Below are 27896 nucleotides of genomic sequence, written 5' to 3'. Positions count from 1 at the left end.
CGCTGGGCGATTTTCACAAGCACCCAAAACTAACACCAGCAATGCTGCCGGGTGCCGCCCTCCGGCCGGGACCCAGCGGCGCTGGAGGCGGCCAGTGGATGAGACAAAGCGGAGCGCAGAGCCGGAGCTGCAGCCGTAGCCAGGTGAGGGGCAGGAATCGGACTGGGGGGCAGGGCTGCGCGCGAGGCCCGGCCGGCATTTCCCAGCGCGCCGCCTGGGAGCGCGGGGGATTCTCAGTCCCGGGGGGCAGTGGGGAGACGCGGGCCCCACGCGGCAGCTGCTCCGCTGACGCGAGAGCGACAGGGCACAAGGTGGGGAGCGAGCGCGCCGGACGCAGCGTGACAGCGGCCCGCGGAGCAGCCGCAGGGCTCCAGTTCCCCGGGCTGCGGCGCAGCCTCTGCCCTGCGCGGGCGCCTCCCTCCGCCTTGTGCCCGGCGCCTTGGTGCGGCTCGCGCGAGTACAGTAGTTACTTTAGTTTAGTTTGTGCATTTGACAGAAGTGGAGGGGGCTCTGCCGGGGCAACAACCAAAAATGACGCTGAGGAGCGGGGGAAAGCTTGTGTTGGAAGAGAGCTTGGGAAGATCGGGAGCTTGGGACGATCGGGACTGTTTAGAGATGGAGATGAAAGAGGCGATAATTTGCTTCTCTCAACCCTATCCTCTCTCATAAGGCAACAATGGGACTTGCAAGGAAGTTAACAGGCTCACATTTAAAGGGGATAAAAGGATCGTTTACCTAATGCCTAAGTAGCACGTGGAAACTCTGCCACAATATATCATTTAGGCAAAGAGTTTAGTAGGACACACATACACACACACAAGTTAGACGTTTATAGGATTCAGAGAACATCTGCAGTAAGTTTAGGTAATATTTAAGAAAAATGGAAGTGATCAACTCTTATTCTTCAGAGATTAACTAACTTCTAATTGATGGACATTAGATTAGCAGAGTGATGGGTGTTCTGTAGAGTATAAAGAGAACAGAATAGGAGCAGGTTATTCCATAAATGCCCACTTCGGGGTTTCTTGCATCTTGTAATGGTCTCTGATAGAGACAGAACACTGGGGACCAGATGAAACACTGGCCCATCTGACAATTCCTACATTCACGTGATTGCATTCCGGATATAGCCAGTTTCACCAGTTCCATTTTACAGCCAGTCAAGTTCTCTTGGCTGGGTTTTTCATGGAGCAAAGGGAAGAAAATATAATTAAAGAATAAAATGTGTTTGAAAACCCACAAACACTGGCCTATGGGGTCAGGGGCACATATAGGAGCTGAAACTATTTCTAATTGATTATTTTTAAAATTGATTTGACTTAAAGTCAATAGTGTCCATATAAGGATATTTGTCAAATATGATAGCAGGTTTCCAATTTAAGGGTTGTGGGAGTTGCACTTTGTATCAGTTTATTTGGCTTATTTTTCAGTCATTAGCTTTAGCATTTGTAGAAGCTTCTGACCTTAAGTATAAGCTTTCCTGTAGTCTTAATTTTAGAAATATTTCCTATGATGAGACTATTAAATATTACCAATCCAAAATTGTCATGGGAGCCCTGCTCAGCCATGCGCTGGAGCATCCTCAGTGCAGATATTATATTAGGGGAATTTAGCTGCTAAAATTGAAGTCTCTACTGAGCATGGATGAACTGTGATTTTTCAAAGGCTTATAACTTTACCAAATTTGGGTGGATTTTCATGGGGATAATAAAAGGCACATTATTGACACAAAGGTCACACCCTACCAAATCGTAAACCCTAGCTCCAAAGGTTTCATAATGGCTTCCGTTGGGAGGGAGAGAAGCAAGTGGGGAGAGGACCATCTAGGAAGGAGCAGGTTCCTTATTTTGTTACCTTGACCACCTTCCTCTCTGATTACTAGTTTTCCCTCTGCCTCTATGCAGTCCTCCTTCATACTCTTTTAATACACCTTCCGTGTCTATGTCTCCTCTGACCCATTAGTTGCTGCCTCCTCAGCCTCATTTCCTCATCCTTCCCGCCTTATTTGATCTTCAGCCCTGGAACAGCTCTTTTGCTCACCAAGACGACCACTCATTGAATCTTGTTCTGAATAAAAATTCTTGCATCTCAGATCTATTCTTTCAGCACTCCCTCTCTCTAACCATCACCTAATGCCCATCAATGATGCTCTTTACCCCCTTGCACAGGCCTTCCATGACACATGGTCCATCACTGGCCACTGCCAGGATTCCTCTGCTACGGTCAGTCCCCTCTTCCGCTGATTTTCCTCTGGCACTACTGCAATGTGTTTAAAAATAGTTATATCAAAGTCCTACTTCACATGAGAAAAATAGGATATTAAGAACATAATTTAAATACAATGAAAGCATGTCTGTAACTTCTCTGGTAGTAGTAGGAATAAATGAACAGCGTGTTCTCTCTTTCTAGGGGCAAGGTTAAGAAGCTGTTTTGATTATGAAGAGAGTTTGACTCAGTTTGCCTAATTCTTTTAACTGAAGATGTTAAGTAAAAGTGAATCCCATACTTCATGGCAGGAATCAATGATTAGCTCGACCTGGCTGACTTACATATTAGAAGAATGGACTGGTGTGGAGTGCCACTATTTATACTATATCGGCTTCATCTGGTGTGTGTTAAACATAATGTTTGTACCTATTTTAATTTTTATAAGCCTTAGTTGCTTTTTAAATCTTCTCCTGCACATTTACAAGAGAAAGAATGGCCTAGATGAGGATTTCTCCAATAAGTCATGGGACAACGGAAGGTTCATGGTGGCATCCATACTTAGTATGTGTGGAAAACTGTTCCACGGTAAGACGTTTTTCTCTCTGAACACTATTGTGTTGTGAGATGCTATCATTTGATTATTAAAAACTGGTATCCTGAACTTTTTGTGGCTGAACTATAGTTACACTATACAGATGGGGTTCACTGTTGACATTTCCTGGGCACTTTGAGCCATCATAGATAATAGGAATGATGGAGGCTTTCAGCTAGGCCACTGGATCTTATCCAGCCCAAGTTGGTAGTAACAAAAGCTTTTATCAGCTGATGCTGTTTGTTACTCCCTGGCTGAGTCTACACTTGACTTCTATGTAAAAATGTTCTTATCATCATTGTGACTCTCCCTCTCGTAGCAGTGGTGGGAAATTTTTAAGAAAAAGCCTACTGTAGAAAAGGAACATAAGTACTGGTGTGGGTTTATAAATATTAGAACTGCCAGACACATGTTAGATTGTAGGTTTTTTGCTAAATTAGAATTATAGGCATAGTGGATGAAGTTAATGCAATAGACACAGAGCCTGAAAAACTCCCTTGATACAGAAAATTTCTAATTTCTGTGACTTCCGCTATCTAGAGGCTGATATAAAAGATAAAACCCACAAACAGAGACCAGGGTCAGCATCCTAGCAGAAACTTTTGCATTCTCCCCTTTCCCAACAGTTTGGAGTTAGGGGGCCTTGCCTTCTCAGTAACACAATAAACAATTTCAAGGCCTGCAATAGGTGCACTTAGGGTGACCAGACGTCCCGATTTTATCGGGACCGTCCCGATATTTCCTTGTTTGTCCCGCGTCCCGACCGACGTTCGGTCGGGACAACCGGACAAACAAGGAAATGCCCCAAGCCTCGAGCCCGGAAGTGCTCGCGGCCCCCCCCCTGCCCCTCCTCCGCCCCCTCCTCCCCCGATTGGCTCCCTCCCCGAATCCCCGCCTCTTCCCCGGGCTCACCATTCCCCCTCCCTCCGCAAGTGCTGGAGGGAGGCCCGGGAGACTCAGAGGCAGCGCGGGGCCGGGGTGAGTAACAGTCCGGCCTGGCCCAGTGCAGGCAGGACTCGGGTGGTAGGGAGAGGAGGGGGGCGACCCGCGGGGCCAGGCGACGGGGGAGGAAGCGGCCATGGCGCTCGGCGGCTCTGGCGCCCCCGAACCCCCCGAGCCGGGGCCTGCAGCAGCGCGCACGCTGGGCCCAGCCCCTGGCTAGGCACGTCTGGGCTGCCCAGCTGGTGCTATCGCGCGGTGGCCCCGGGGCGGAGGCATCGGCAGCCCAGCCCCGTTCGTTCCCCTGCGGGACGGGGGGGCTGGGGCCTGCTGCCCCCACTCCGGGGCCGCCGCGCGATAGCACCAGCTGGGCAGCAGCCCAGACGCTGGCCAGGGGCTGGGCGCAGCGTGCGCGCTGCTGGGTCCCTGCAGCAGGCCCCGGCTCGGGGGGTTCGGGGGCGCCAGAGCCGCAGCCGCGGAGCGCCATGGCCGCTTCCTGCCCCCGCGGCAGTGGGAGCTGCAGCAGCGGCTGCTCCCGAGTCCCGCTACCCGGGGGTGAGAACAGCCGCCGCCTGGCCCCGCGGGCCGCCCCCTCCTCTCCTTACCACCCGACTGAGTCCTGCCTGCTCGGGGCCAGGCCGGACTCTTACTCACCCCGGCCCCGCGCTTCCCCTGAGTCTCCCGGGCCTCCCTCCAGCACTTGCGGAGGAAGTTTTTTTTTTTTTTTTGGCCCCGCCCCCCGCCACGCCCCCCCACGTCACCCCCCGCCCCCCCCCCCCCCCCCCCCGCGTCCCGATATTTGTCTTTGGTGATCTGGTCACCCTAGGTGCACTGGAACCAAATTCTGCAGTAACAAGCCCTAAATTCGGTGCCAATATTAATAACTCATTCACTACTAGAAAATACCCTTCATTCTCCATGTTTTCCCCTGCCACGACACACACAAACAGACCATGTCATTTAAAGCTGAAAATACTCCTTGATGTTGAATTGAATAGTGATTATTTGAGGTTGGGATTTTGATTAAACTCTCCAAATGACCCAGGAATGGGATTCCCAGGATTTTGGCTCCTACAATGTTGGCAAGGCAGTCTGAGTAAGAATGTCCCTCTCCCACCCCCACTGTGTATCAGGGAAAGTGGCGCACATAGCTGGCTTCATTAAGCCTTGGCTGTTGTGCCTTGGCAGCCCAGCCCACTTCTGTCTCCTTCCACTCCTTGGCACTCATAGGGAGAGAAGGAGGCAGAGTTCCTGGGGCCCTGATTGAGATGAGCAGAGCAGTTTACACCTCTTACAGGTATTGTTTCAGACTCTCTGTAGACTCAAGAAGACATTACTGCATTGATTTACACACTTCACATTGTCAAGGTTATCTCTGCAACCATAAAAGGCTAGAAACAATTAAAAAAGAGAGCGCAGGGTTTCTGGAGCACAATTGTGTGCCAAGGAGTAAATTCTGCATCAGATTCTCCAATCATGGAATACACTGGAACCTGCTTGTGAGTGAAAGTAGGCAGCATATTTTGAATATACGTTTGCGATACAATATGACAGCACAAAAGACCAATGCATCACATCTGAAACAGGGAGTTGTTAATAATTCCTCACCTGTATGATTTGGTGAGACTATTTATCATGTTACCTGCTGCTCAAAGTGCACAAATTTTTGTGTGAATGAGAGGGGAGTGTTGAAGCTTCCAAGAATTTCCAGACACAGACTAGTTTTGAGGGGTAAAACTAAGACACACAAGCATCAACACTTCATTTAAATGAAGGGGTTCACTCCTTTTGGCCTTGAATTCCCTCCCCCCTTCCCTGCCCATGAAAGTGTAAGGCCTTTGTAGCAGAATCAGTGTATTTCAGCTTCTCAGAATATGTCTACGCTACAGTTAAAAACTTGCGGCTGGCCTGTGTCAGCTGACTTGGGCTCGGGCTCAGTGGCTGTTTAATTGCGGTGTAGACATTCGGGTTCGGGCTGGAGCCTGGGCTCTGGGACCCTGTGAGGGGGAAACCAGTACTTAGATTCTGTACAAATAGATGGGAAAGCCACTTATACCTTTTTTCTAGTTTTAATTTGTGAGTAAGCTGCTACTTTTACATAGTCTTTTTAGACTAAAATTACACTTTGGGATGAACTGAGATGCTTTTTTAAACAAATACAAGGAAATAGTTAAGATCCTAAATCCATAACTAAAGTATATATATAAATACACTGTGAAATAACATAGTTGAAAAATCACTTTTTATTTCATTTACTTGTCATGACCTCTGTGTAATTTTTTTTTTTTTTTTTGCAAGTTTCATAACATTGCAAACACCTAAAGCAGAAAAGGGAACTGAAATATTTAAAGAACTCTTGTTGTGTCACTGTCAGCTCTTGCAGGAGAAATGCAGGACTCTGAACCTGCATGTTAAAAGAAGAAAAGCTTCCAGCCTGGATTGCATTCCTTTATTAGGCAACCTCCTGTCTCAAGAAACTGCCCCAGAATATCCCTACACTTGGCATATTTCTTTTATTAAGAGACCTTCTTTTGTTAAACCAACCAGCTTTTGACAGGTCCTTGACTGATCTCTATATCTTTAAACATGTACTTTTTGTAAATTTAAAGTGGTATGGGTATTTTGATAGTAGTTTAAGTTCTTAAACAATATTTTTTCTTAATTTTCTTTTTAAAAGCCTTGGTTCATATTTTTAAAAGCAAATATCACTTCTACAAGCAGGTAACCCTCATGTCTATTAGGAATAAAATCTGAAGAGACGATTTTTGACAAACAGTAAAAAGTGGCCCAATCAGGAGCCTTGGAGCTCTCTAATCAGAGGGTAGGGATGTGGTTTATGCCCTAGTTGGGCTTCATGGACCCCAGTCCCAGCTGCTGTCTGTGAGCTGCTAGGTGGAGGACTGGAGTGAGATAACTCCCAGGACGCCTGGTTTCAATACCCCTGGGACCTGACACTGGTGAGGAAAAAGGATGGGGGGTTCCATCCAATTTTTTATTTAAGGAACCTCAACAAATACATTCAGAAGTTTCAGTTCTGCATGTTAACTTTGGCTTCCATAAGCCCTTCACTTTCGGTCACGGATTGGTTCACAACTCTTGATTGAAAGAACACGTAATTTCATATATTGATTCATCACACTTATTGAAAATACCTTCATTTCATATCCATCACAGAATTAATTTGCTGATATCTTTCCAAAAGGCACATTCTAATAAAGAGGAATCTGTTTTACATACTTTGGATGTGAGAAGGGCCCTTGCTGATTAGCTAGATAGAACTATCAGAGGGGTAGCCGTGTTAGTCTGAATCTGTAAACAGTAACAGAGGGTCCTGTGGCACCTTTAAGACTAACACAAGTATTGTGACCTGTAGGAGAACACTTCAACCTCCCTGGCCACACAATAGCAGATGTAAAGATAGTCATCTTACAGCAAAAAATACTTCAGGACCAGACTCCAAAGAGAAACTGCTGAGCTCCAGTTCATTTGCAAATTTGACACCATCAGATCAGGATTAAACAAAGACTGTGAATGGCTAGCCAACTACAGAAACAGTTTCTCCTCCCTTGATGTTCACACCTCAACTGCTAGCAGAGCACCTCACCCTCCCTGATTGAACTAACCTCGTTATCTCCATACTGATTTATACCTGCCTCTGGAGATTTCCATTACTTGCATCTGAAGAAATGAGGTTCTTACCCACGAAAGCTTATGCTCCCAATACTTCTGTTAGTCTTAAAGGTGCCACAGGACCCTCTGTTACTAGATAGAACTAAAGGTTTTCGAAAATCATGTATATTATTTGTGTCTCATGCTAAGAATCATGTGGGTTTTATGGTTTCTTCACAGACTATTTTTAGATGGATTAAACAATGTATTATTGAATGTTACATATTAGCAGAAATTCCTGTACCTATTTCAGTACAATCACATTCTACTAGAGCTGTAGCAACTTCTTTGGCTTGCCATAATCAGGTCCCCGCCGCTGAAATTTGAAGAGCTGCAACCTGGAATTCTGTACACACGTTCACCAGGCAATATGCTCTGGATTTGGTCGCTATGGCTGATGCTACATTCAGGAGAGTGGTGATTCAGTCATTGTTCAATGGGGACTCTGTTCCCACCTCCGGACTATTATCAGCACTGCTTATAAATCGAAACTGTAAGTGGGAATATAGTAGAAATAGAATAGGTCCAAAAAAGGACACTGCAGATGATGAGAGCCATGGAAAAGCTTGATGAAAAATATGATGAAAGATTAAAATGATTAAGAGTATGTAGTTTAGAGAGAAACTATTGAACAGTATAGAGAAGTTAATCGTGTGCTTCTAGTTACATTTTCACCATATTACAAGAAGGGAGAAATTAAAAGCAACACATTTAAACTGGATAAAGAAAATTATTTTTACACAATGCATCATGAAACTGGAGAATTAAGTGCCACAGTGTATTATGTAGGCAAAGAGAATTAGACAATTTTATCTGAATATGAATATCCACAATTCTATGAGGTTGAAAATGTATTATAGATATAAACTCTTGTGCTTCAGGACACAAGCCAACTTGTAACTGCATGGTTAGACATAACCCTTTCTCCAGATATGTTTTTTGATAATCGTCCATTGTGGAGGTTTGGAGCATCTTCTGTTGGTCACTGTTAGAAACAGGCTACTGGCTACTGAATTAGATGGACCATTCGTGTAATATTGTGTAGCATTTTCTATGTTACCACTTTCCAGCAGCTTCACTCTTAGGACTATCAAGTGAAATGTTTGACTATCAGAACCAAGAGTTAATTGTTATGTCTATTGTTATGCTAAAACTTACTCCTGGTACAGTTTCCCCACATATCGTCAAGAGTTTCCACAACTCTAGTAAGGAGTTTATGTTATATCACAGGTTGACTGGTATAAAGCTAGTATTAAAACTATTGTACTTTGTACTCTTGACAGGTTATGAGCTTCATGGTATTGAAAAAATTCCGGAAGGACCAGGGCTTATAGTTTATTACCATGGAGCCTCTCCTGTAGACTACTGCTTCTTTATCTGTACTCTCTATATACAGACGGGAAGACTCTGTTACTCAGTAGTTGATCGCTTCTTTGCTAAGTTACCAGGTAAAGTATTTTTATTGTAAATAAGAGAATTAGTAATATTTTGAATTCTGAGATATTAATTCATACCATTTTAGAGATACATACATTATTACAAATATTAAGACTTAAAAAAAATGCTTTCCAGGTATGCACTACAGAAAATAGTATAATTTCACACATTTGTGAAACTCTGTGGTCTTTTGAATTCAATTATAGCTAAAGATTTCTAGATTTCAAAAAACTTTGCATGTAGCTTTAACATAAAAATGAACTGTTCTTTCTGTTCACTTATTATTGGCATGATTAACTGTTGTAAATTGGAAGAATGCAATTTTATTATTGGCTCTTTTTGAGCAAATCCTAAAATATAAACTATTCTAACAAACTTATTTTCTCAGGGTGAGAATAGAAATCCTTAAATAGAAATCCTATGAAGCATCCAACTCTCATTAAGGTTGTCATTAGGAACCAGTAACTTGCATTACACAAGAAAATTTGGACTCGCAACGCAAATCTATCCTTGATTTAATTCCATTGAAGTTAATGAAGTTGTACCAAGGGTGAATTTTGCCTATAGTCTTTGTATGTAGTCTTTCAGCACGTTTTCTTTAATAATTTTGTTTTCCTGGCTTCTTCCAATTGATGTTCTGAAAATGAAGATTGGTTACTTGTAACTGAGATTCTTCAAGATGGACTCTGCATATTCACAGTCATGGGATGTGTGATAAATAGGGTAATCTCCTGAAATATCCTGGATGAACTTTACTGAATTAAGTTTAAAATCTTTGGAATCTATTGTATTAAATGAATTGTTTATGTATCCTCGCGGGGCAGGGATTCCGTGTATTTCCATGGCAAGGGTAAATATAGCTCCCCCCAGAACTACGAACAATATGGGGTGATTAGTCAAAGTCACACAGGTTCCAAAATCTCTGGAGAAGCACCAGCTACTGGCGAGGTTTGCCTAAACTAGTTCAAACTGGATTCTTCAGGGACTAAGAGACAAAGGAAGGGATTTTGGTTAAATGGTCTGGTGGTAAACTGATTCAGGGCCTTCTTTCTGATCCATCAGTCGGACAGGATCTGTGGTCCACGGAAGGTCCCAATCCTTAGGGAAGGTTGGAAGGACTTTGGCCTACTTAGGCCCCAAAAGACTGGGTTCCTGTTCTGAACAAAGGGTGTTATGAACTTGAAACCATAGGAAAACCCATGTGGGGTTTGAAGGATTGCTCCTGCCAGAACCCTTATTGGATTTGGAGTGATCTCTAGTAAGCTTATTAGCACACATGTAGGTCTTTGTATTGTTTTTAATGTGTTTTCTCTGTATTGCTTTTATACTAAGACTAAAATAAGCTTGTTTAAAAAGAGATGTTTGGTAGATTAATAGTGGTAATTACACTGTTAAACACCTCTGAAGAGAAGGCAAAACAAGCCTGCTTAGGCAGCCTGTGTTTTGTTGGGGATAGTCACAGTAAAGACAAGGAGTGGTTCAACCTGGAAATACCCTAGTCAGAAAGGAGAGCGATGCATGTCTCCACCCAATGGCTCAATCTAAAGGCAATGGCTGGGGAGCCGGAAGCTTGAGAGTGGGTGCCCTTGCTGGACCACTGAGGGGAAATACAGGTGCCCTGAACTGTGACATATATGATGGCATTGTGTGTGGGGGATCTGTATCAGTGTGAATTGCATAAGTTTCCACAGCAGTGGAAGTAAGTACCCTAGAAAGGAGAAGTACAGAGAAAAGTCTCAATCTTTTCAGGAAAGTTTTGTGAAAAGAGACAGGGGAAGATGAATTATGAACAGCTGAGGAGACCTTGGCTGGTTGAGGTGTGCACAGAAAGGCAGCTCAGCATTGAGGACCTGATGAAAACACAGTTAGTAGGTTTGCTGTATTCTAATGAACAGAAGAGGAATAATGGTCCAGGTCTGCAGGGAACTTCCACCCACTGGCAGAGGGTACAGCTGGCAGGGTAAATCTTGGAGCCAGCTCCTTGGAGGGAAGCAGGTAAGTGGCTGGCAGAGGCACTACCTCTTTTCTATGCAGTCTGAGTGCATCACTGCAACTGGGATCAGAGACTGATCTACAAGTAGATCAGGAGAATCTGCAGCTGGAAAGGGACAAACTGCATCTGGAAATGCAGCAGCTAGCAGATCAGGAGCAACAGAGAGAAGACTAGGAGAAACAGGCTAAGTACAAGAGAGAAGAAAAGGAGAAGTATTACCAGCATGAGGAGAGAAAGAAAGACAAAAAGCTTCAAAGTCCTAATCCAGTAGGTAGAACTAGTTGTCAGGTACTTGTCCTGGTAGGTGGTATAAACTCCAGATTACTTCCTCATTTTGGAGAGGGGGATGACATAGATGTGTGTCTAAATGCTTTGGAAAGGTTTTCTGAATTGATAGGTCTCAAATGTAATTGTTAACAGGGAATTGTCATTGAGTGGGTATATTTCCAGTGGGGTCCCACAGGGATCGGTTCTTGGCCCTATATTAGATTTTTATCAGTGACCTGGAAGAAAACATAAAATCATCCATGATAAAAGTTTGCAGATGACACAAACTGGGGGAGTGGTAAATAATGAAGAGGACAGGTCACTGATTGAGAGCAATGAGGACCACTTCATAAACTGGGCAGAAGCAAACAATATGTGTTTTAATACGGCTAAACATAAATGTATACCTCTAGGAACAAAAAACATAGGCTGTACTGACAGGATGGGAAACTCCATCCTGGGAAGCAGTGACTCTGAAAAAGATTTTGGGTCCTGGTAGATAATCTGCTGAACATGACCTCCCAGTGCGATGCTCTGACCAAAAGGGCTAATGCAATCCTTGGATGAATAAACAGGGGAATATTGAGTAGGAATATTTTTTCTCTGTATTTGGCACTGCTGTGACTGATGCTGGAATACTGTGTCCAGTTCTGGTGCTCACAATTCAAGAAGGATGTTGATAAATTGGAGAGGGTTCAGAGAAAAGCCACAAGAATTATTTAAGGATTAGACAACATGCCGTATAGTGAGAGACTCCGAGCTCAATCTATTTAATTTAACAAAGAGAAGGTTAAGGGGTAACTTGATTATAATCCATAAGTACCTAGCTGAGGAACATATGTTTAATAATGGGCTCTTCAGTCTAGCAGATAAAGGTATAACACAATCCAATATCTGGAAGATGAAACTAGACAAATTCAGACTGGAAATAAGGTGTACATTTTTAACAGTGAAGATAATTAACCATTAGAGCAATTTACGAAGGGTTGTGATGGATTCTCCATCACTGACAATTTTTAAATCAAGATTGGTTGTTTTTCTATAATACATGCTCTAGCACAGTGGTTCTCAAACTTTTGTACTGGTGACCCCTTTCACATAGCAAGTCTCTGAGTGACACCCTCTCCCTCCTTATAAATTAAAACCACTTTTTTTATATATTTAACAACATTATAAATGCTGGATGCAAAGTGGGGTTTGGGATGGAGGCTGATAGCTCGCGACCCCCCATATAATAACCTTGCAACCCCTTGGGGGGTCCCGACCCCCAGTTTGAGAACCCCTGCTCTAGCAATTATTTTGGGGAAGTTTAGTGATCTGTATTCAGTGGCCTGGATCTGAATGTCTTGTATCTGAATATGTTCCTCCTCTTCAGACAAAATGTTGGCTGTCACAGAAGGCAATTGAGGGTGATAATTACCTTCCATAGCCAAATCTGAGCTCCTCAGATTCGGAAAAGGTAATTGTAGTGAGGGGGCCTGGCCTCCTCCAAGACTGACAGGGAGGAACCACTCTCCATCCCCTGGTAGGCAGAGCCAGGCAAGCCATGCCCACCCTGCTGGAAGCAGAGGGGTGGGACAAGAAGTTTAAAAGGCAGGCCCTGCAGCTCAGTTGCTCAAGAGCCAGAGAAGGAAGCAGACGTTGTTCATCTGCTGCCGAGCCCTGTGCCTGAAACGGAGCTCTGCTGCACTGAGGACCCAGAGGAGATGGCAGGACTGCTGACAGGCCAGGACCCAGAGGAGCTACTGGGACTGCCACTGGCTGTGTACCTCAGGGAGACGGAGGAATCCCAGGAGACATAAGTACATGCCAAAGGGGTAGTAGGAAGTAGCAGAGGGACACCAGATGATAGTTCGGTTGTGTTGGCAGAATTCAGGTCAGCGTGTTTCGGCCAGGTCCTCACTGACCCAGTGGCAGAACTATCTGCCACTGTTGGGGCCATGGGCTAGGACCCTGTGGAGTAGGGTGGGTCTGGGTCTCCCTACCCTCTGCAGCTGCCCCACCCCTGGGGTGGCTGCCTACCCACCTTAGGCCAAGAGGCCTGTGTTTGCCTGCTGCCTGCCTGAGCCAGGAGGGCAAGCAATAGACTGCTTCTTGCTCTGCCCTTCCCAGTGGGTCAGAGCCCTGAGACTGCCTCTTTCTCTGTTCCACCCAGAGGGCCAGAGTCCTGAGACTGCTAATTCTCCATTGAGCCTTGCCTTAATAGATATGTGGTAGTAAGAGGGTATGACCTTCCCTCCAAGACTGATGGGGAGGGATGGCCTACAGTAATTATGGACATCCTTTGTGTGGTCTCTTGGAAGGAAGCAAGGCATCCAGAATGTGCATCTGATGCTGAAAACCCCTGCGGACAGGAGACATGTTTGAATCCAGGTTTCCTCTTCAGAACCACCATTTGAATTCTTCCATTAAAATTCTTACTTTAAAACTAAACTACCCTAATGGTCTACACTATAAATTAATTGCTATCCTTAGCTCTACCTGCAGAACTACGTGAGGGGTTTTAGCATCTGTATTAATGGTCCGGAGAGATTCAGAGTCTGTGGCTGCAGGTGTTGAAAGGAAACCAGGTGGCTGTGGATCTCTGTACTCCGTTTTATAGCCTGACCCTTAGACTGTTCAGGAATCAGGGAAGGATGGGTAAGATGGGGTGTGTCAGCTCTCCAATGGGCACTGCAAGTTAGGTTTCTCCATCAGAGCTGCTTGGCCAATACATCCCATGAGTGAGAGATGCAGAGGCTACTCGAAGGAGAACTTTTCTTTTCTTTTAGAGATTGATATCTTATTATACTGTACCTTTTTGGTATACAAGAGTTTTTTTCTTTCTCAGGTGTACAGTGACCTCACCTTTTGAAGTTTAATGCTTCAAGATTCTTCATGGTCATTTTCCACCCGAATTAGGCTACCTGTGATAGGGTATATAAACCCCACACTGGGCTGGAAGGGGTTAAAGGACAATACTGGGCCCAGGTAGCTCTGTCCCTCCAGCCTGCAGAGCATGCTGCAACTGGAGATGGGGTTGAAAAGGGAGCAGCACAGCTCAGAAGGGGGAAGATGGGGGAGAAGGATAGACCTACTCTGAAGGCTTCTGACAAGAGTGCCAGAGAAGCTTCTCTGAGGGAAGTGAAAATATATGCTCAACTCGGTTGGGACAGATGGTTTGGTTATCCTTTCTTTTTCTTTTCTCCTTATCTGGAACTGAAGGTGGGGAGAGAAAAGCAGTGATAGGAAGTGACCCAAGGAGGGTGACTCCGAGGGCACCTTTGGGAGGGCCAGATATCGTTGACCCTCCTTGGGCCCAGGGTTGGTTCCCAGTGGGGTGGGCAGGCCAAGGCTCCCCTACCCCTGCCCTTACTACAGGAGGGACTTGAACTACCTGTGCTCCTCACTGCACCTCTGAGCAAAGGGCAACCAGGACTGTAAGACTGGCCCACTGTGGAGGGAGGGATGGGCCCTAGGTGCACTAACCACTAGGCCACTAACCCACGAAGGACTCTATTACACTACCTTTACCTTTACTGTATCTAGAGGTTTGTTAATTATATACAAATTTCCCTAAGAGCTAGTGGTTTGTTCACCTATGCTATTCTCCTTAGGATCTCCCCATAGGATCTGCTCATTGTGGTGTGTATGATTCCACTTTTGTATTCATTTAAAGTTAAATGTTTTTTGTAAGAAGTGTCTTTAAGACAACTGAAAACAGTTGCTGAGGAACATCTCACTTTCAGTAATCTTTATTTCATTTGTAACTCAAAATCTCAAAGACTAACTTGTGAACTCAGAAAGAAAGAAAGAAATGGTTGTAAAATTTCCCAGTATACATCTGTAGTTTTAAAAAAATCTTACTACGCTTAGCATAGTTATGTTATTGGAGCAAATTAGAAAAACAGAAAATCTGTGTCTGCTACCATTTTTAATCTGTCTCTGGGTATTCGGATATATATCATGTTTCCCTGTGTTGTGACTCTTTGCCCCTTGTCCTGAGACTACAAGAAGTTATAGCCTATAATCCAAACAAAAGTTATTAATTTCACAATAAAGTAATAGTAAAGTTAGGCTTATTATCATGTGTTGTGTGTGTATATATTTCTGGATAAACAACTATGTGTGACTTTCTTTTAACACATTCAAATCAGGGACGGCACGAACATGAAAGGGCTATTCAAGTTCAAGCTGTAAATTTGTAAAACATTTCTTATTGCCAGTTGAGCCTGATACAAAGTCTCAGAAGTTTTTTAATGTAGCAGTGAAACTATGGACCAAATTCTTCAGCCTTTGTTCAGGCAAGATTCTCAATAAAGTCAAATATTGTCTTTAAATTTGTACCCATCAACAGCTACAGTAGCAGTAAGTGAAAAATACGAAGTCCATCAGCACAGTCCAGTCACCCTGCAGAAACTCTTCTGTTTTTTTATTCCATCTATTTTGCCAGTTCTTTTGTCCAGTGTTGGGTAAAGGTCTCTTGATACCTTCCTTGTCCATCATACTGATTATTATGGCTGGAACTCTGCCACACTTGGAAAGCGCAAGTACATTTCCATGCTACTGTGGGTTGAAGCTGTAACCCCTAATTATATCTGAGTATTTATAACAGATTTATTACTGATGACTATGACATCTCCAGTTTTATCAGATATGTAATATGTAGACACACTTAAAATTGCTGAAGGGGTGGATGGGCGTGTGTGTGTGTTGGAGTTTTTGATTAGATTTTATTTTCAAGATTGCAAGTAATAATTATGTAATGAGGTTTAATGCACCATATTGATCTCTACTGGTTATGTTTATTGCAGGAATACAACTGTATTTAAACCTGTTACCTGGAGTGCATAGTGGAAGAGATGAAAGTGTTGAAATTCTGAAGAAAGGCAACTTATTGGGTGTCGCACCAGGTGGAGGTCGAGAAGCATTCTTTAGTGATGAAAACTACAACCTCCTGTGGGGTAATCGCAAAGGCTTTGCTCAAGTGGCCATAGATGCAAAAGTGGTGAGTGGTTTCTTGTGTGTGTATATAAATATGTTTAACCCACTGATCACTGTGTGTTACATACCCGTCTCTGTGCCCAAGCCACAAAGAATGTGAGTCTATTACAGCTGCTAGCTACAGAGACTAGCTCTTTAACTGAAGCTTTCAATATTTATGCTTTTCGTTCTGAAAGGCCCTGATTCAATCCCCCAGATGGTAGCCATCACATTAGCACATATGTATACTCTACAACACAGGGATCCAAAGATCAATCAAGTAATTCTGATTTCAAGTATGTTTTGTAAAATGGATCCTCTTTCTGGGATTATAAAATGTGACCTAAGAAGGTTCAAAATCAATTATTTTTATATTAACAGGATTATTATAGTCTAATGTCAAATATAAGAATAGCAATCTTGTGAGACTGTGTACTTGAGGGATAATATAGAGGACTTTGGTTTTAAGATTAATGGTCTCCAGTTAAGTAGCCTCTTATTTATTTGTAAAAAAGCTATTGTCGTATTTTGTTATGGTTTTTAACTTGAGCCCATTCTAGTTTTGTTTAACTTTTTAACCAAAGAATTAGACTGGATTTATCAGAACACTTTTAAACAAAAAACGACATTAAAACACTTAATCTATTGTAATCCCATAACAGTGTGAAGTGTCAGCAGAAGATATTTTCTGTAAACCAGATTATTGTATATAAAAGAAATAAAATGAATCTTCCCTAAAAAAGGAATAGTATTGAGAGACTTACTTTGTGTGCTTCAAGCAGCATTTCTCCAAGATTTCAGCCTAGGACATACACTGAGGCTATTCAATGACTTGGCTATGGCCTGAAGGCCCTATTGTAGTAGAGAGAGTGAGCCTGGAGCACTGGGCCTGGTGCAAGATCTGAGGCCTGTACTACAGGCTGTGAATGAAAGTTAGGCTTCTCCCATCGACATAGCTACTGCCTCTTCCAGAGGTGGATTAACTACACTGATGGGAGAAGCTCTCCCGTTGGTGTAGTAGAGTTTTCACTAAAGTGCTACAGCAGCACAGCGGCCTCGCTGTACGTGTAGCCAAGCCCAGAGATATTGGATTTATGGCTTATTACAGCAATCTGTAATGCACTAACATCCTCTTTTTGTCCTGTGACTGCAGAGGTGTTAGCGGGCCACTTTGCCTTGAATGGTCCCTTACAATATGTGCTAACTACTTACGCTAAACAATCTGTTCCACCTTGCATTTTGCTGTAGTGCTGGGAATACCTTTCCCAGACCTGAAGAAGAGTTCTGTGTGTCTCAAAACCTTGTCTCTCTCACCAACAGAAGTTGGTCCAATAAAAGATATTACCTCATCCACCCTGTCTCCCCAATGGGATAAAACAGTTTGTTAATTTTCCCTTTGATCTGGTCTACATTACAACTGCATTGCTCAGGGGTGTGAAAAATCCACACCCCTGAGTGGCGTAGTTATACCAACCTACCCCTGGGTGTAGACAGTGCTATGTCGGTGGGAGAGCTTCTCCTGCCATTCAGGGAGGTGGATTAACTACAGTCTCTCCAATTGGTGTAGCGCATCTTCATTAAAGCGCTACAGCATCAGTAGTTGCATCAGTGCAGCTGCATCAATGCAGCATTTTAACTGTCGACTTGCCCTGAGATCCTAACCCACATGTCAAAGGTATTTTTTTATATAGGACTTTAATTGGGTCCTTGAACTAAAGATAGCTTAACTATTTAAAAAAAGAAGTAGGGAAATATGAAAAAGAATACCCAAAAGCTAGCACTGAACTGCAATTAGTGATGTTATGGTGCAAGCTACATTCTAGAGAGAGATTATAATTTTACTGAGATAGATTCTATTCGTGCTCCAGAACATAGTTTATGTATACATACCATTAAAGTGAGTGTGTGTGTCTGTGTATAAAAATATGATGAATAAGGTTGGTATTGACAATATTATTGTATCAAAACATGCCTTTGTGTGGGCTATTGTAGAAGCAGTGGAGAGCTTCAACATGGAGAATTCTTGTTTTTCCATCTCAAAAATTTAAAGGGTTAGTACTAACACTTTTTAGTGGAAGGGACTAAAATAATTTCTTAAAGGGCCCATTTTTAATTTCTCATTCTATAAATTCTCAGATTGTGTTTTCTGAGTCTTCAAGTCAATCTTCAGTCACAGTTACATGCTATAAATTTGGGAGTTCTTCATACAAAGCAAATGGGTTGAATCCTTGCTTTAAATGGAAAACTGAGTAGATGTCCTACTGTCTGTGTCTCCATAATATAGATTCTGTCATACTCCTATAAGACTGTTGTCCCTGAAATTACTGCTACATAAGTAGTGCAGTGTGGAAGAAGACTTAGAAAACATAATTTGGCATTACCTGAAAATACAGAATTATTGACAGAAAATTATAAATGATACCAAAAACATGAATGGACTGAGAAATGGTAAGTTCTCCCTGCAGGAGGCACGTTTAGGAATAAACAATAGCAACTTAAATGGAAAATCTCAAAACTTTTCTTAAAAATTTTGGCTCAGATCTTGGGCTGTATCTGATCTGTGCTCAGTACATCTCAACATGGGAGGTGCAAAAGTAGATTTGTCACCTTTGCACTCTCCTGACCCTGGGGCTACTGGGCCTCAGTGTTGGTGATGCTTTGAGGATGCTATATTTTAAGTAGGCTGCCCTTGGCCTCAAGGGACCATAATGGCAACCATGGATCTCCAAGGTGTAGACACCCCCTGGTCATGCTTCCTTTTCCCCAGCTACTCCTCCTCCCCCATGCTGGGGGTTGGAGAAGAAGGTGTAATGAGAGCTGCTCTGATGTCTCTGGGTCACTTCATAGGCAGAGGAACTCCACATGTGGCTGGTTAAGCCAGCTTTAGGAAGAACTGGTGCAAAAGAGGATTGGTCCTGTTCTTTCTAGCAGGCAAATATACTATAGTAAGAACATGGAAGTTATGAGTCTCCTCCCACCTTGTAGTGACTGGTTATGCACCACAGGACATGTGATGGAAATGGAGCAATGGACTTTTAACTTTAAATTTTTGAAAAGATTGTAGATTCCCTTCTTAAATTATGTGGTAGAAAATCCGCAAACCCCAAAAGAGGGAAGGGGACAAAGTGATTATTTTAACTGTAAATTGGACTAATTTAAATTCAATATTATATCAGTGGAGTAGAATGAAGAATTCTTCAGGTGTACGGTTGTTTTATGATGTACAAAAGTAGGTTGTCACAAGGTGCCTCTTCAGCTACCCAGTGGACTGTTTTCATGGTCTCTGTCAGAAACTCACTCATGCTGTTTCCCTTTCACCATGTGTACATTTATTCTTCAGTTCCTAAGCAAAACAGAACATGACACGGATATCCAGCAGGAGGAGACTGACACACAGCCTTCTCTTCTCCTCATGGTCACTCTCTGAGCTCCCATGCTTCCTGTTACTCCTAGGTACTGAGCCAATTTTATCATTAGCCCAACAGTTAGCACCCAGGTGTCAGTAATCCTCCCACCAGAAATGGGTTATTGGCTTTCAGTTAAGTCAGCAGCCTTCTCTGTGCTGCAGCAACCTCCGTGATCAGGGTGCTATGGGTAGCATTTTGTCACGTAGGTGTTACAATATCCAGCATACGGTATTCTGGCTTATATTTTTACTGCAGCTTTGTTTGACTAATGAAGAATAGAGCTGTTATAACAGAAGAAAGGCGAAGAGCAAGATTAATGCACAAGTTCAATGTGTCTTGGAAATATAAAACGTGGTCCAAGGAACATCATCCTTCCTCTCTGTTATTAGTCAAATTTCTATCAACTGTATAGATATGACTTGAAAGAGATACATTTTAAAGAAATAAAAGCAGAAGGAAAGAAGGAGAAGTCAGCTTAGCTGTCTCCACTAGGGGCTGCTGCTTCAAAAGAAGAGGAAAGGAAACGGGAGCTGCTTTCTTTGACCAAAGCTACCAGCAGGAGTGGAACTGCAGGCAGGAGAGGACCTGGAAGCTGAAAAATAGGACTCAAGCCATCAGTGGTAGAACAGAGCCAGGCAATATTTGCAGGAGAGAGGGGGACAAGATGTTATACTGAGTGAGAAAAGAAGGTGACCTAATGCCAGAGAAGCCTAGTCCGGATGAGTGAGAGATTTGGAACAGACGGCATGATGACAAGATTAAATGAAAAGCATGTTCAGATAGTGTGACTTTTAAAAAAAATTAAATAGTTTAAAAATAACTTATTTCCTTATGTTACTTTTCCCTCCAAGCAGTTGTTGTAGGGATGTTGCACAAGAAATACACTCTCTGTTAAGTTGTGGTCTACACGATAAAAAAGTTTAAGAACCCCTGCTCTGATTCATATCTCTGATAAACCTCTTGGGATAGGAACTGAAGGGGAAGCAAAGTTCTATACCATGCCTGTACCTGGTTGGCACTCGATCTATAATAACAATAATGAAGACAACATAAGATTTAGGAAGAACCTCTGCTGTGACGTGATGTGACCTATACTAGCTCAGTATGTGCTTCAGAGAGACAATAATCTGCATCATATTTGAGGGGAAATAATTTTCTGAGAAATTACAACTTCTTAAAACTATTTAGTATTAAAGGCATTAGAAAGGAAACCTTTAGTTACACATGATCATCCTTTCTTGTCCCTTGCCCCAAGATTTGCAGGTGTTTCATAGTACATTGATAGTCTGTTTTCTATAGAACTTTTGAAAGATTTGGTTACCAAAATAATATATGTCTGGATGATTTTTGGCTAACTCAGTAACTCTGACTTCTTAGGCACTGAAAAAAACTGCTGAACAAACTCATGAAACTGAAAATTATGATATTTGTGGAATTATTTTTTCTGCTTCTAAATGTTATCCTGTCAGTGTTGTTTTGGTGTTCATCCTGATAATAGCAACATGTGACATAGGTTCTAAGAACCCTCAGAAAATGGAGCCTCACCTGGTACATAACTAGCTGTAGTTTTTCCTGACAAACATGTGACTCCTTTTGAGTTTCTAGTCGTGATAACTTATCAGTTTCATTTTGATTTAATAGGATGCCTATAACCACATGATATAGATGCAATATTTAAATACAAAAACTGAGGCTGAACTATTGTCCAAAGTCTTACCACTTCTTTTTCCTTATTTCTTAGCCCATCATCCCTTTGTTTACACAGAATATTCGGGAAGGATATAGGACATTTGGAAAAATAGGTAAGAGTTACTTCATATGTAGCTTTTCACGTTCTTAGAGTTTTCTTTTATTTATATTTTCAAAACCAACTGTTTCTCGGAAATACTCGTCTTGTGAATTTCTTTTTAATCTTTTGTTCTCTTTTAATTCTGGAACTGTTTCTTTGTGATGTAAACTGAAGTCCAAATTGGTTAGCTAATGTGATTATGCATTTATTAGACTAAACATTAATTGTTCTCTACATGGTGACCCATCTTAACATGATAATGAATATGCAGGAGGCAATATAAGAGTAGATAATTATTTTCAAGATTATTTGCCTTGCATATTGTTTGATGTACTTTATGTAGCCTTTCATCAAACACCCATATAATTTAAAATTTGTTAGTTGCAATCCAGAATCATTTTGATTCAGGGACTCTGCTGGCTTCTAAGGTTCTCCCTCAAAATGTAACACCACCCGGTCCCACCTTTTTTTTTAATTCACAGGGTTTTTTAGGTGGTTCTATGAACGTTCTCGATTGCCACTCATTCCTGTATATGGAGGGTTCCCAGTCAAACTTCGCACATATATTGGAGATCCCATTCTATATGATCCAAATATAACAGCTACAGAACTAGTTGAAAAGGTAAGTTGGGTGTTCTCTTTGAAACTTTCGGGAGTCTACAGTCTTAGTTTAAATGATGTTAGTTAAGTCTGTAGTATCTGACATTAAATTCCATGTCTATTGGTTTCTTATGAAGTAAAACTTTCTTACAGTACATCAGCCATCTTACATAGTGTAACATATCTCTGGCTGAAATATCATTTTCTCCTGACACTGTTAGATTCCTCCACAGATTTGTGCATTGTTCTAAACTCGTCACCATCCTCCCTGGCCTTCTCCCTCAATACTTTACACCAGAGGTTTCTGGACTGTGTTCTGTGGACCACTTGCTGTTGATCTGTGATGAGCTGGCTGATCACAAGGTCCTGGCTGTGCTCCTTGTTTCCAGATGGTAATCTGTCTTAAAAGAAGCTAAAATACATTACATTATTTAAACTTAAGTAAATTAATAACTTTTAGAAATGCCCACACAAGGCTCTGGTGCCCTAACACATACTTAATATTACAACAAAACCTCAGCAGCATTAAAACAATCTTTCAGAGAAGAACTCTCCCAGCCAGCCACCCACAGAAGAGCTTCTTTCCACACATTCAGAGTTCCAGAGCGTAAACTTCAGCCCGCGCCAAAAACCCCATCTAACAGATGTTTGGCAGCTATTTAGAGCAAGTTCTAAAATCTTAGAGCCCTCACAGAGAGTGTCCTGCTATCCGCTACTCTCTCCCTTCTAGTGAAGGGGATTCAGCTTGAGTGCCTCTGGTGACCACAGCTGTGGCACGGTGGCACGGAGAGAGAGGCAGTTCCTCAGGTAGGCAGGTCACAGGCTATTTAAGGCTTCCAAAGTCATAACCAACACTTTAAATCTCACCAGAGACCATTACACAAATCCCAGGGCACAGATGGCATGCGTTCCCAGAATGATGTCACTGTGTTCTGCCCTACTGTTCCTCTCTGAATGCTTTTAATGTGTAGCTCTAAAGATAGCACATTGCAAAAATCTAATCTTGGGTAATAAGGGTACAAATGGCGGAGGTGGGTCTTTAAAGGATACAAGGTCCTAATCAGACAAAGAAGGTAAAAAGCTGACTGGGTTACTGCTGTCATATTATTGTCCAACAGCAGCTGAGTGTCTGCAATCACTCCTAAGTTTTCGTGGGCTAGATCCCACGTCATCAGATGCATGGAGTGGAAAATACAGGAGCAGGTATAAATACATGAAAGGATGGGAGTTGCCTTACCAAGTGTGAGGTCAGTCTAACGAGACAATTCAATTAACAGCAGGATACCAAGGAATGAAAAATAACTTCTGAAGTTGTAATGAGTAGTGTCAACTGTCTGAAATGGGCCACTCTTTTTTTCCCCAAAGACATTTTTCTGTGGCACGTTAAGTTTGTTTTGCAATAGAAATGACAGGTATCTATAGTCGTCACTTCCCTTTCTTTGGTATTGGAACTGACTAGTGATGTCTCACAAGGCTGTATCCTAAACTGAAACTCTTCAAACACAATCTAGCCTTTGTTTGATTTATGGGAGAGAGGAACAGAGGGAATAACCATTTGTGGGTAGTCTCAGGGACTATTTGGAGGGAAACAGAGATTTATCTCAGGATATCACATAAGGCTGCAGTACTAATTTAATCTTACAGTGATTTTTATCAAGTTCTCCTGTAAAGAAGAATGGAAAAGTCTATTTCTAATGAAAAATATATGGAAATAAAATCCCTGAGGCTGGTTAATTTACTTATCCTAAAGGAGCAATGTTTCAGGGCAATGCTCTGTTCCTGTCCTCTGCTGCCCCAGAAACTGGTCACACCCACTTTCTTTTAGAGTTCAGTCTGTATTTTATTACAAACCCTTCTCCCAACTACAGTGCAACATTGGGGGAGGGATAGCTCACTGGTTTGAGCATTGGCCTGCTAAACCCAGGGTTGTGAGTTCAATCCTTGAGGGGGCCACTTAGGGATCTGGGGCAAAATCAGTACTTGGTCCTGCTAGTGAAGGCAGGGGGCTGGACTCGATGACCTTTCAAGGTCCCTTCCAGTTCTAGGAGATGGGATATCTCCATTAATTTATTTATCACAGTTTTTAATTCCTACAGTTTTTAGTCCCTCTTTACCAGGACCCCAGGAAATGAGACCTTCCTGTTTTGGGAGCTGTTTCAGTCTGACTCAGCTAGTCCAGTCTTCCCCTCTTGTAACACTTCCTTTCTGGTTTATCAGGTTAGCCAACTGAGGCCTAATTAGTTCCTTGCCTCCCCAGCATAGCTTTCTGATTAGCTACTTGCTCAATCAGCCATCACTGGGAAACTAATTCAGGCTACAGTGATCAGAGTGCTGACCCACCTGTCAGGCCTCAGCGCTCTGTCACAAGAAACTAATAGCAGAAAGGTCTCACATTGCAGGCCATCTTGAAATATGTAAACTCAAAGGTAGTTTCTCTTGATTTTTTTTTAAATGGAAAATAAATCAAAGAAAATATATTAATACAACATGAAATTAAAGACAGAAAAGGTCGATATTTGCACAGTGACTTGAGGAGATCTTCAAAGAGACAAAAGGGAATTAGATGCCAGTTCCCATTGACTTCCATGGACTGCCCTTTGTGCCTTTTGAAAGTCTGTCCTTGAATCTGTACTACACACATTATAGTCAAGTCCTACTCTTCAGCCTCCTAAACACTAAATACCTCACAGAGCCCTTCAAAATGTGTAACAAGGACCCACACTCCAGTCACTTTTTCCCTTGCATGGACACATACAAAATAGAGACAAGGTGGGTGAAGTAATATCTTTTATTGGACCAACGTCTGCTGGTGAAAGAGACAAACTTTTGAGCTACACACAGCTCTTTTTCAGGTCTGGGAAAGGTACTCAGGGTGTCACCGCCTAATAGAAGGTGGAGCAGATTGTTAAGCATAAGAAGTTAACATATGTCGCAAGAGACCATTCAAGATGCGGTGGACAATTACCATATCTGCAGTCTTAGGACAAAGGAGAGTTAGTTTGGTCATAGATTGTGTTAATGAGACATAAAACCAACATCTCTGTTGAGTCCATGATTTTTAGTGTCTAGCAAGGTTATGAATTTAAGCTCCCAGTCTCGTCTTTTGAAGATGTTATGCAGGTTTTGATTTTCCTTTGATACAAGGACAGAGAGGTCAGATATGGAGTTGATCATTTCAGGAAAAGTGTTCGCCCGTGGGTGATTAGGGTATTTTTTCTTTTATTATTGGGATCAACAGAGTTACAACAACACTACATACAAGATATATAGTTATATATCTGCAAATGATAAATGTTATGAGACAGATCCTCAGCTGGTATGAATTGGCTGAGGTTCTGGCCTTACTGGAGCCCTGTGGGGATTAATGCTACTATCAGAAATTTTTTTCATTTCCTGATTCCCATCCATTTAAATAATTTAGAAAATCTTGGCCAATATATATGCCTAATCTTAGGCTCACTAATCCATAGTTAGGTGCCTAAATAAATAATCTGATTCTTTCCACAAGTGTTGAACACCCAACTAAAACATTTTTTTGGATGCTGAGGGGAAGCTGTTGTGTCACTTTGGGTGGAATAAGTGGGCCCAGAGAACTGGAGGTGTTTACATGACTGTCATTATACAACATGAACTATTTTAAACAAGGTTTGGGGTCGTGAGTACAGAGACCTCAGGCTGCTTAGTTATTGTGGAAAACACACTAGAAAACTCATGGCAAAGGCTGGAAATGTATTGACTGAGATACCCAAAAGGAAAAGAATCAAAACAAGGCAAAAAGCATTGAAATTAAGTGATTATGCAAAACAAACAATCCCTTTTTCAGAGATAAAGAATAAGGGTTTGAGTCTCTTGCTCTGTCAAGCAGCCCATCTTGGTGGGGAAGAGTTAGTTTTGCTGTTGACAAAATAGACACAGGAGGAGATGTGATGGGATTGTAAAAGTTGGGGGAAATATGGCTTTTGTTGATGTTCTCAGGACACAAAGAGGCTAGTCAGGGATATCATCTGGTTGGTCTGGTCAGGTCCCTTACTTCTGCTAGTCCTTCTCTGACTGGCAGAGCTGGATGGACCGTCTCACCTTGTTGTGCTGGGGCTGTGTGGTGCTTTTGGTCTCTGGATTAGGCAGAAAGCTGAGAGAGAGGACAGTAGTTAGTTTTGAGGGACAGGATGGGACACACAAGAGACAGGAGGACAGAGTTGGATCTCATATGTATCAAGTTGGGGTCCTTGCTGGGGCAGTGTGTTGGTTAAGCCTCCCAATTGATGTGCCAAGGTCCACGTCACAATGAAAATCCCCCAGCAGCAGCGGCAGTAGTGCAAATGGTTTTTCCTTTCCCTCACAAAGTCTCTCTTTAAAAGGACCCCAAAAGGGGGTGATGGGCAGAATAGACCATCCTTTTTTTATTTTGTCCACCAGTTAGGATTAATTTCTGAAGTACCAATTTTGGTCCATTGAGTTCCAGTCCCATACTCCTCTTGTTTACCAGACCTGATTTTAAGCACAGTCCTTGGGTGGTATCAGTAGATCCTCTCTGTTTAATTCAGATGTCTCCTTTTTCCTTCTTAAATAAAGTTCTATAGAAGGTGATTGTGACAGTTATGAACTTTTACCCATTTTCCATAAATTAAGCCCATAATTAGAGAAGGCCCTCTGGGCCCTAATCATTACAACAGAGCAAGGGGAAGGGTCTAGGCTGAATATTTATCAGATTTTAGTCTGAGCAAAATTACAGTGGATGAGATTTAACATGCCCGAAAAAACAGGCTTTTACATCCTGAACCTCCCGTTTTATTTAATGATTTGATGCATATTTTAATGACTAGTAAACATTTAAAATAGGGTTTGAAAAGGTAATAGCTGTTTTGGTAGGGGGCAACTGCTTTCTAAACCTTGCAGCAGAGGTTTTACATTGGAATAGGATTTCCGCAGTGATAGCTTAGTTAAAAGATCTTTACAACAACTCCAATTGAAAAAACTGTCAAACTTAAATATGAAATTATATCAAGTGTCACTTACAGTTTAAGGGCTCAAACCTGCAAATACAAGTGAATAATTTCAATAAAATATGTAGTCCTATTGAAGTTAATGAAACTAATCTCCTGAGTTATTCATGTGCCTCAGGGTTTGCAAGATGGAGTGGTAGTGAGCTAACATTTCCATGGCACTATTGCATATGTAGATCTAGCTGTTCTGTATGCTTGGTTATCACAGGGAAAAATACACTGGTGTGTGGGAATGAGACTATCCCTCAGCATGGTCTTCATGGGATCTTGTGAAGGATTTACCCTTCCTGCCCTCTCCTCCCCCAACGTTTTCCACTGAGTTTTATGTATACCTTTAGCATCCTTGGGAAAACTAGAAGAGAATGATGATTGAAGTAATCATTCTTGAAATATAAAAGGTTTCCCCCTCTTTCTTTCTCTTAACAGACAAAGATTGCCATTGAAACGCTAAGAGACAGACACCAAAAACTACCAGGAAGTATACTAAGAGCTCTGTTGGAACGATTTGATAAACATCAGAAAGAAGACTAGTGTATTTAAATATTGTTGTTAAATATTAAAAACTGTTACTGTAACTTGTGGGAAGAAAAATATAGTTTTCTTAAAAGTACAAGAGACTGCAAACTACATGTATCAAACATTCAATCATATCACTGCCTTAAAATATCTCTCTCTCATCTGGTCTGGCAACTTCAATCCAAATAATAAAAGAAAAGGAAATTAAGAGGTTCATTATCCTGAGAGAAATTGATTAGAGATTGTTAAACCAGATGACAGCAGACATTATTCTCATATAAAAGTTAGACCTTGTGTAGCATTAGGAGCACACAGGGTGAGCTGATTATAGAGGAAGTCGACATTATAAAATTTTGGTGTTTGGTCTGTTTCCAATTGTTGATAGGAGAAAAACAGCCCATATCCAGACCAGATGAGAGAGAGAGAAATGTTGAGACATTTTGGCTATAACACACTTATAACTGTATTTTAATATCTAATAAAGGTGCAAATAAATTTAGAAATGGCTAAAAAA

The 27896-nt window shown here is 42.1% G+C and overlaps 1 protein-coding gene across 1 annotated transcript; it reads left to right on the top strand.

The window, feature by feature from the left end:
- Window positions 1–27896, top strand: LOC101935471 (DGAT1/2-independent enzyme synthesizing storage lipids). Its single transcript, XM_005301218.4, has 7 exons — window positions 1–143; window positions 2410–2793; window positions 8692–8856; window positions 15899–16092; window positions 21216–21276; window positions 21746–21885; window positions 27293–27896. The coding sequence occupies exons 2-7, from the start codon at window positions 2481–2483 to the stop codon at window positions 27395–27397; spliced, it is 978 nt and encodes a 325-aa protein (XP_005301275.2). The 5' UTR covers window positions 1–143; window positions 2410–2480; the 3' UTR covers window positions 27398–27896.

Source organism: Chrysemys picta, chromosome 2 (genome assembly GCF_011386835.1).
Source record: "Chrysemys picta bellii isolate R12L10 chromosome 2, ASM1138683v2, whole genome shotgun sequence".
Classification (NCBI taxonomy): domain Eukaryota; kingdom Metazoa; phylum Chordata; order Testudines; family Emydidae; genus Chrysemys; species Chrysemys picta.
The sequence above is the reverse complement of the archived record's forward strand: the minus strand, read 5'-3'. Positions and strand labels throughout refer to the sequence as shown.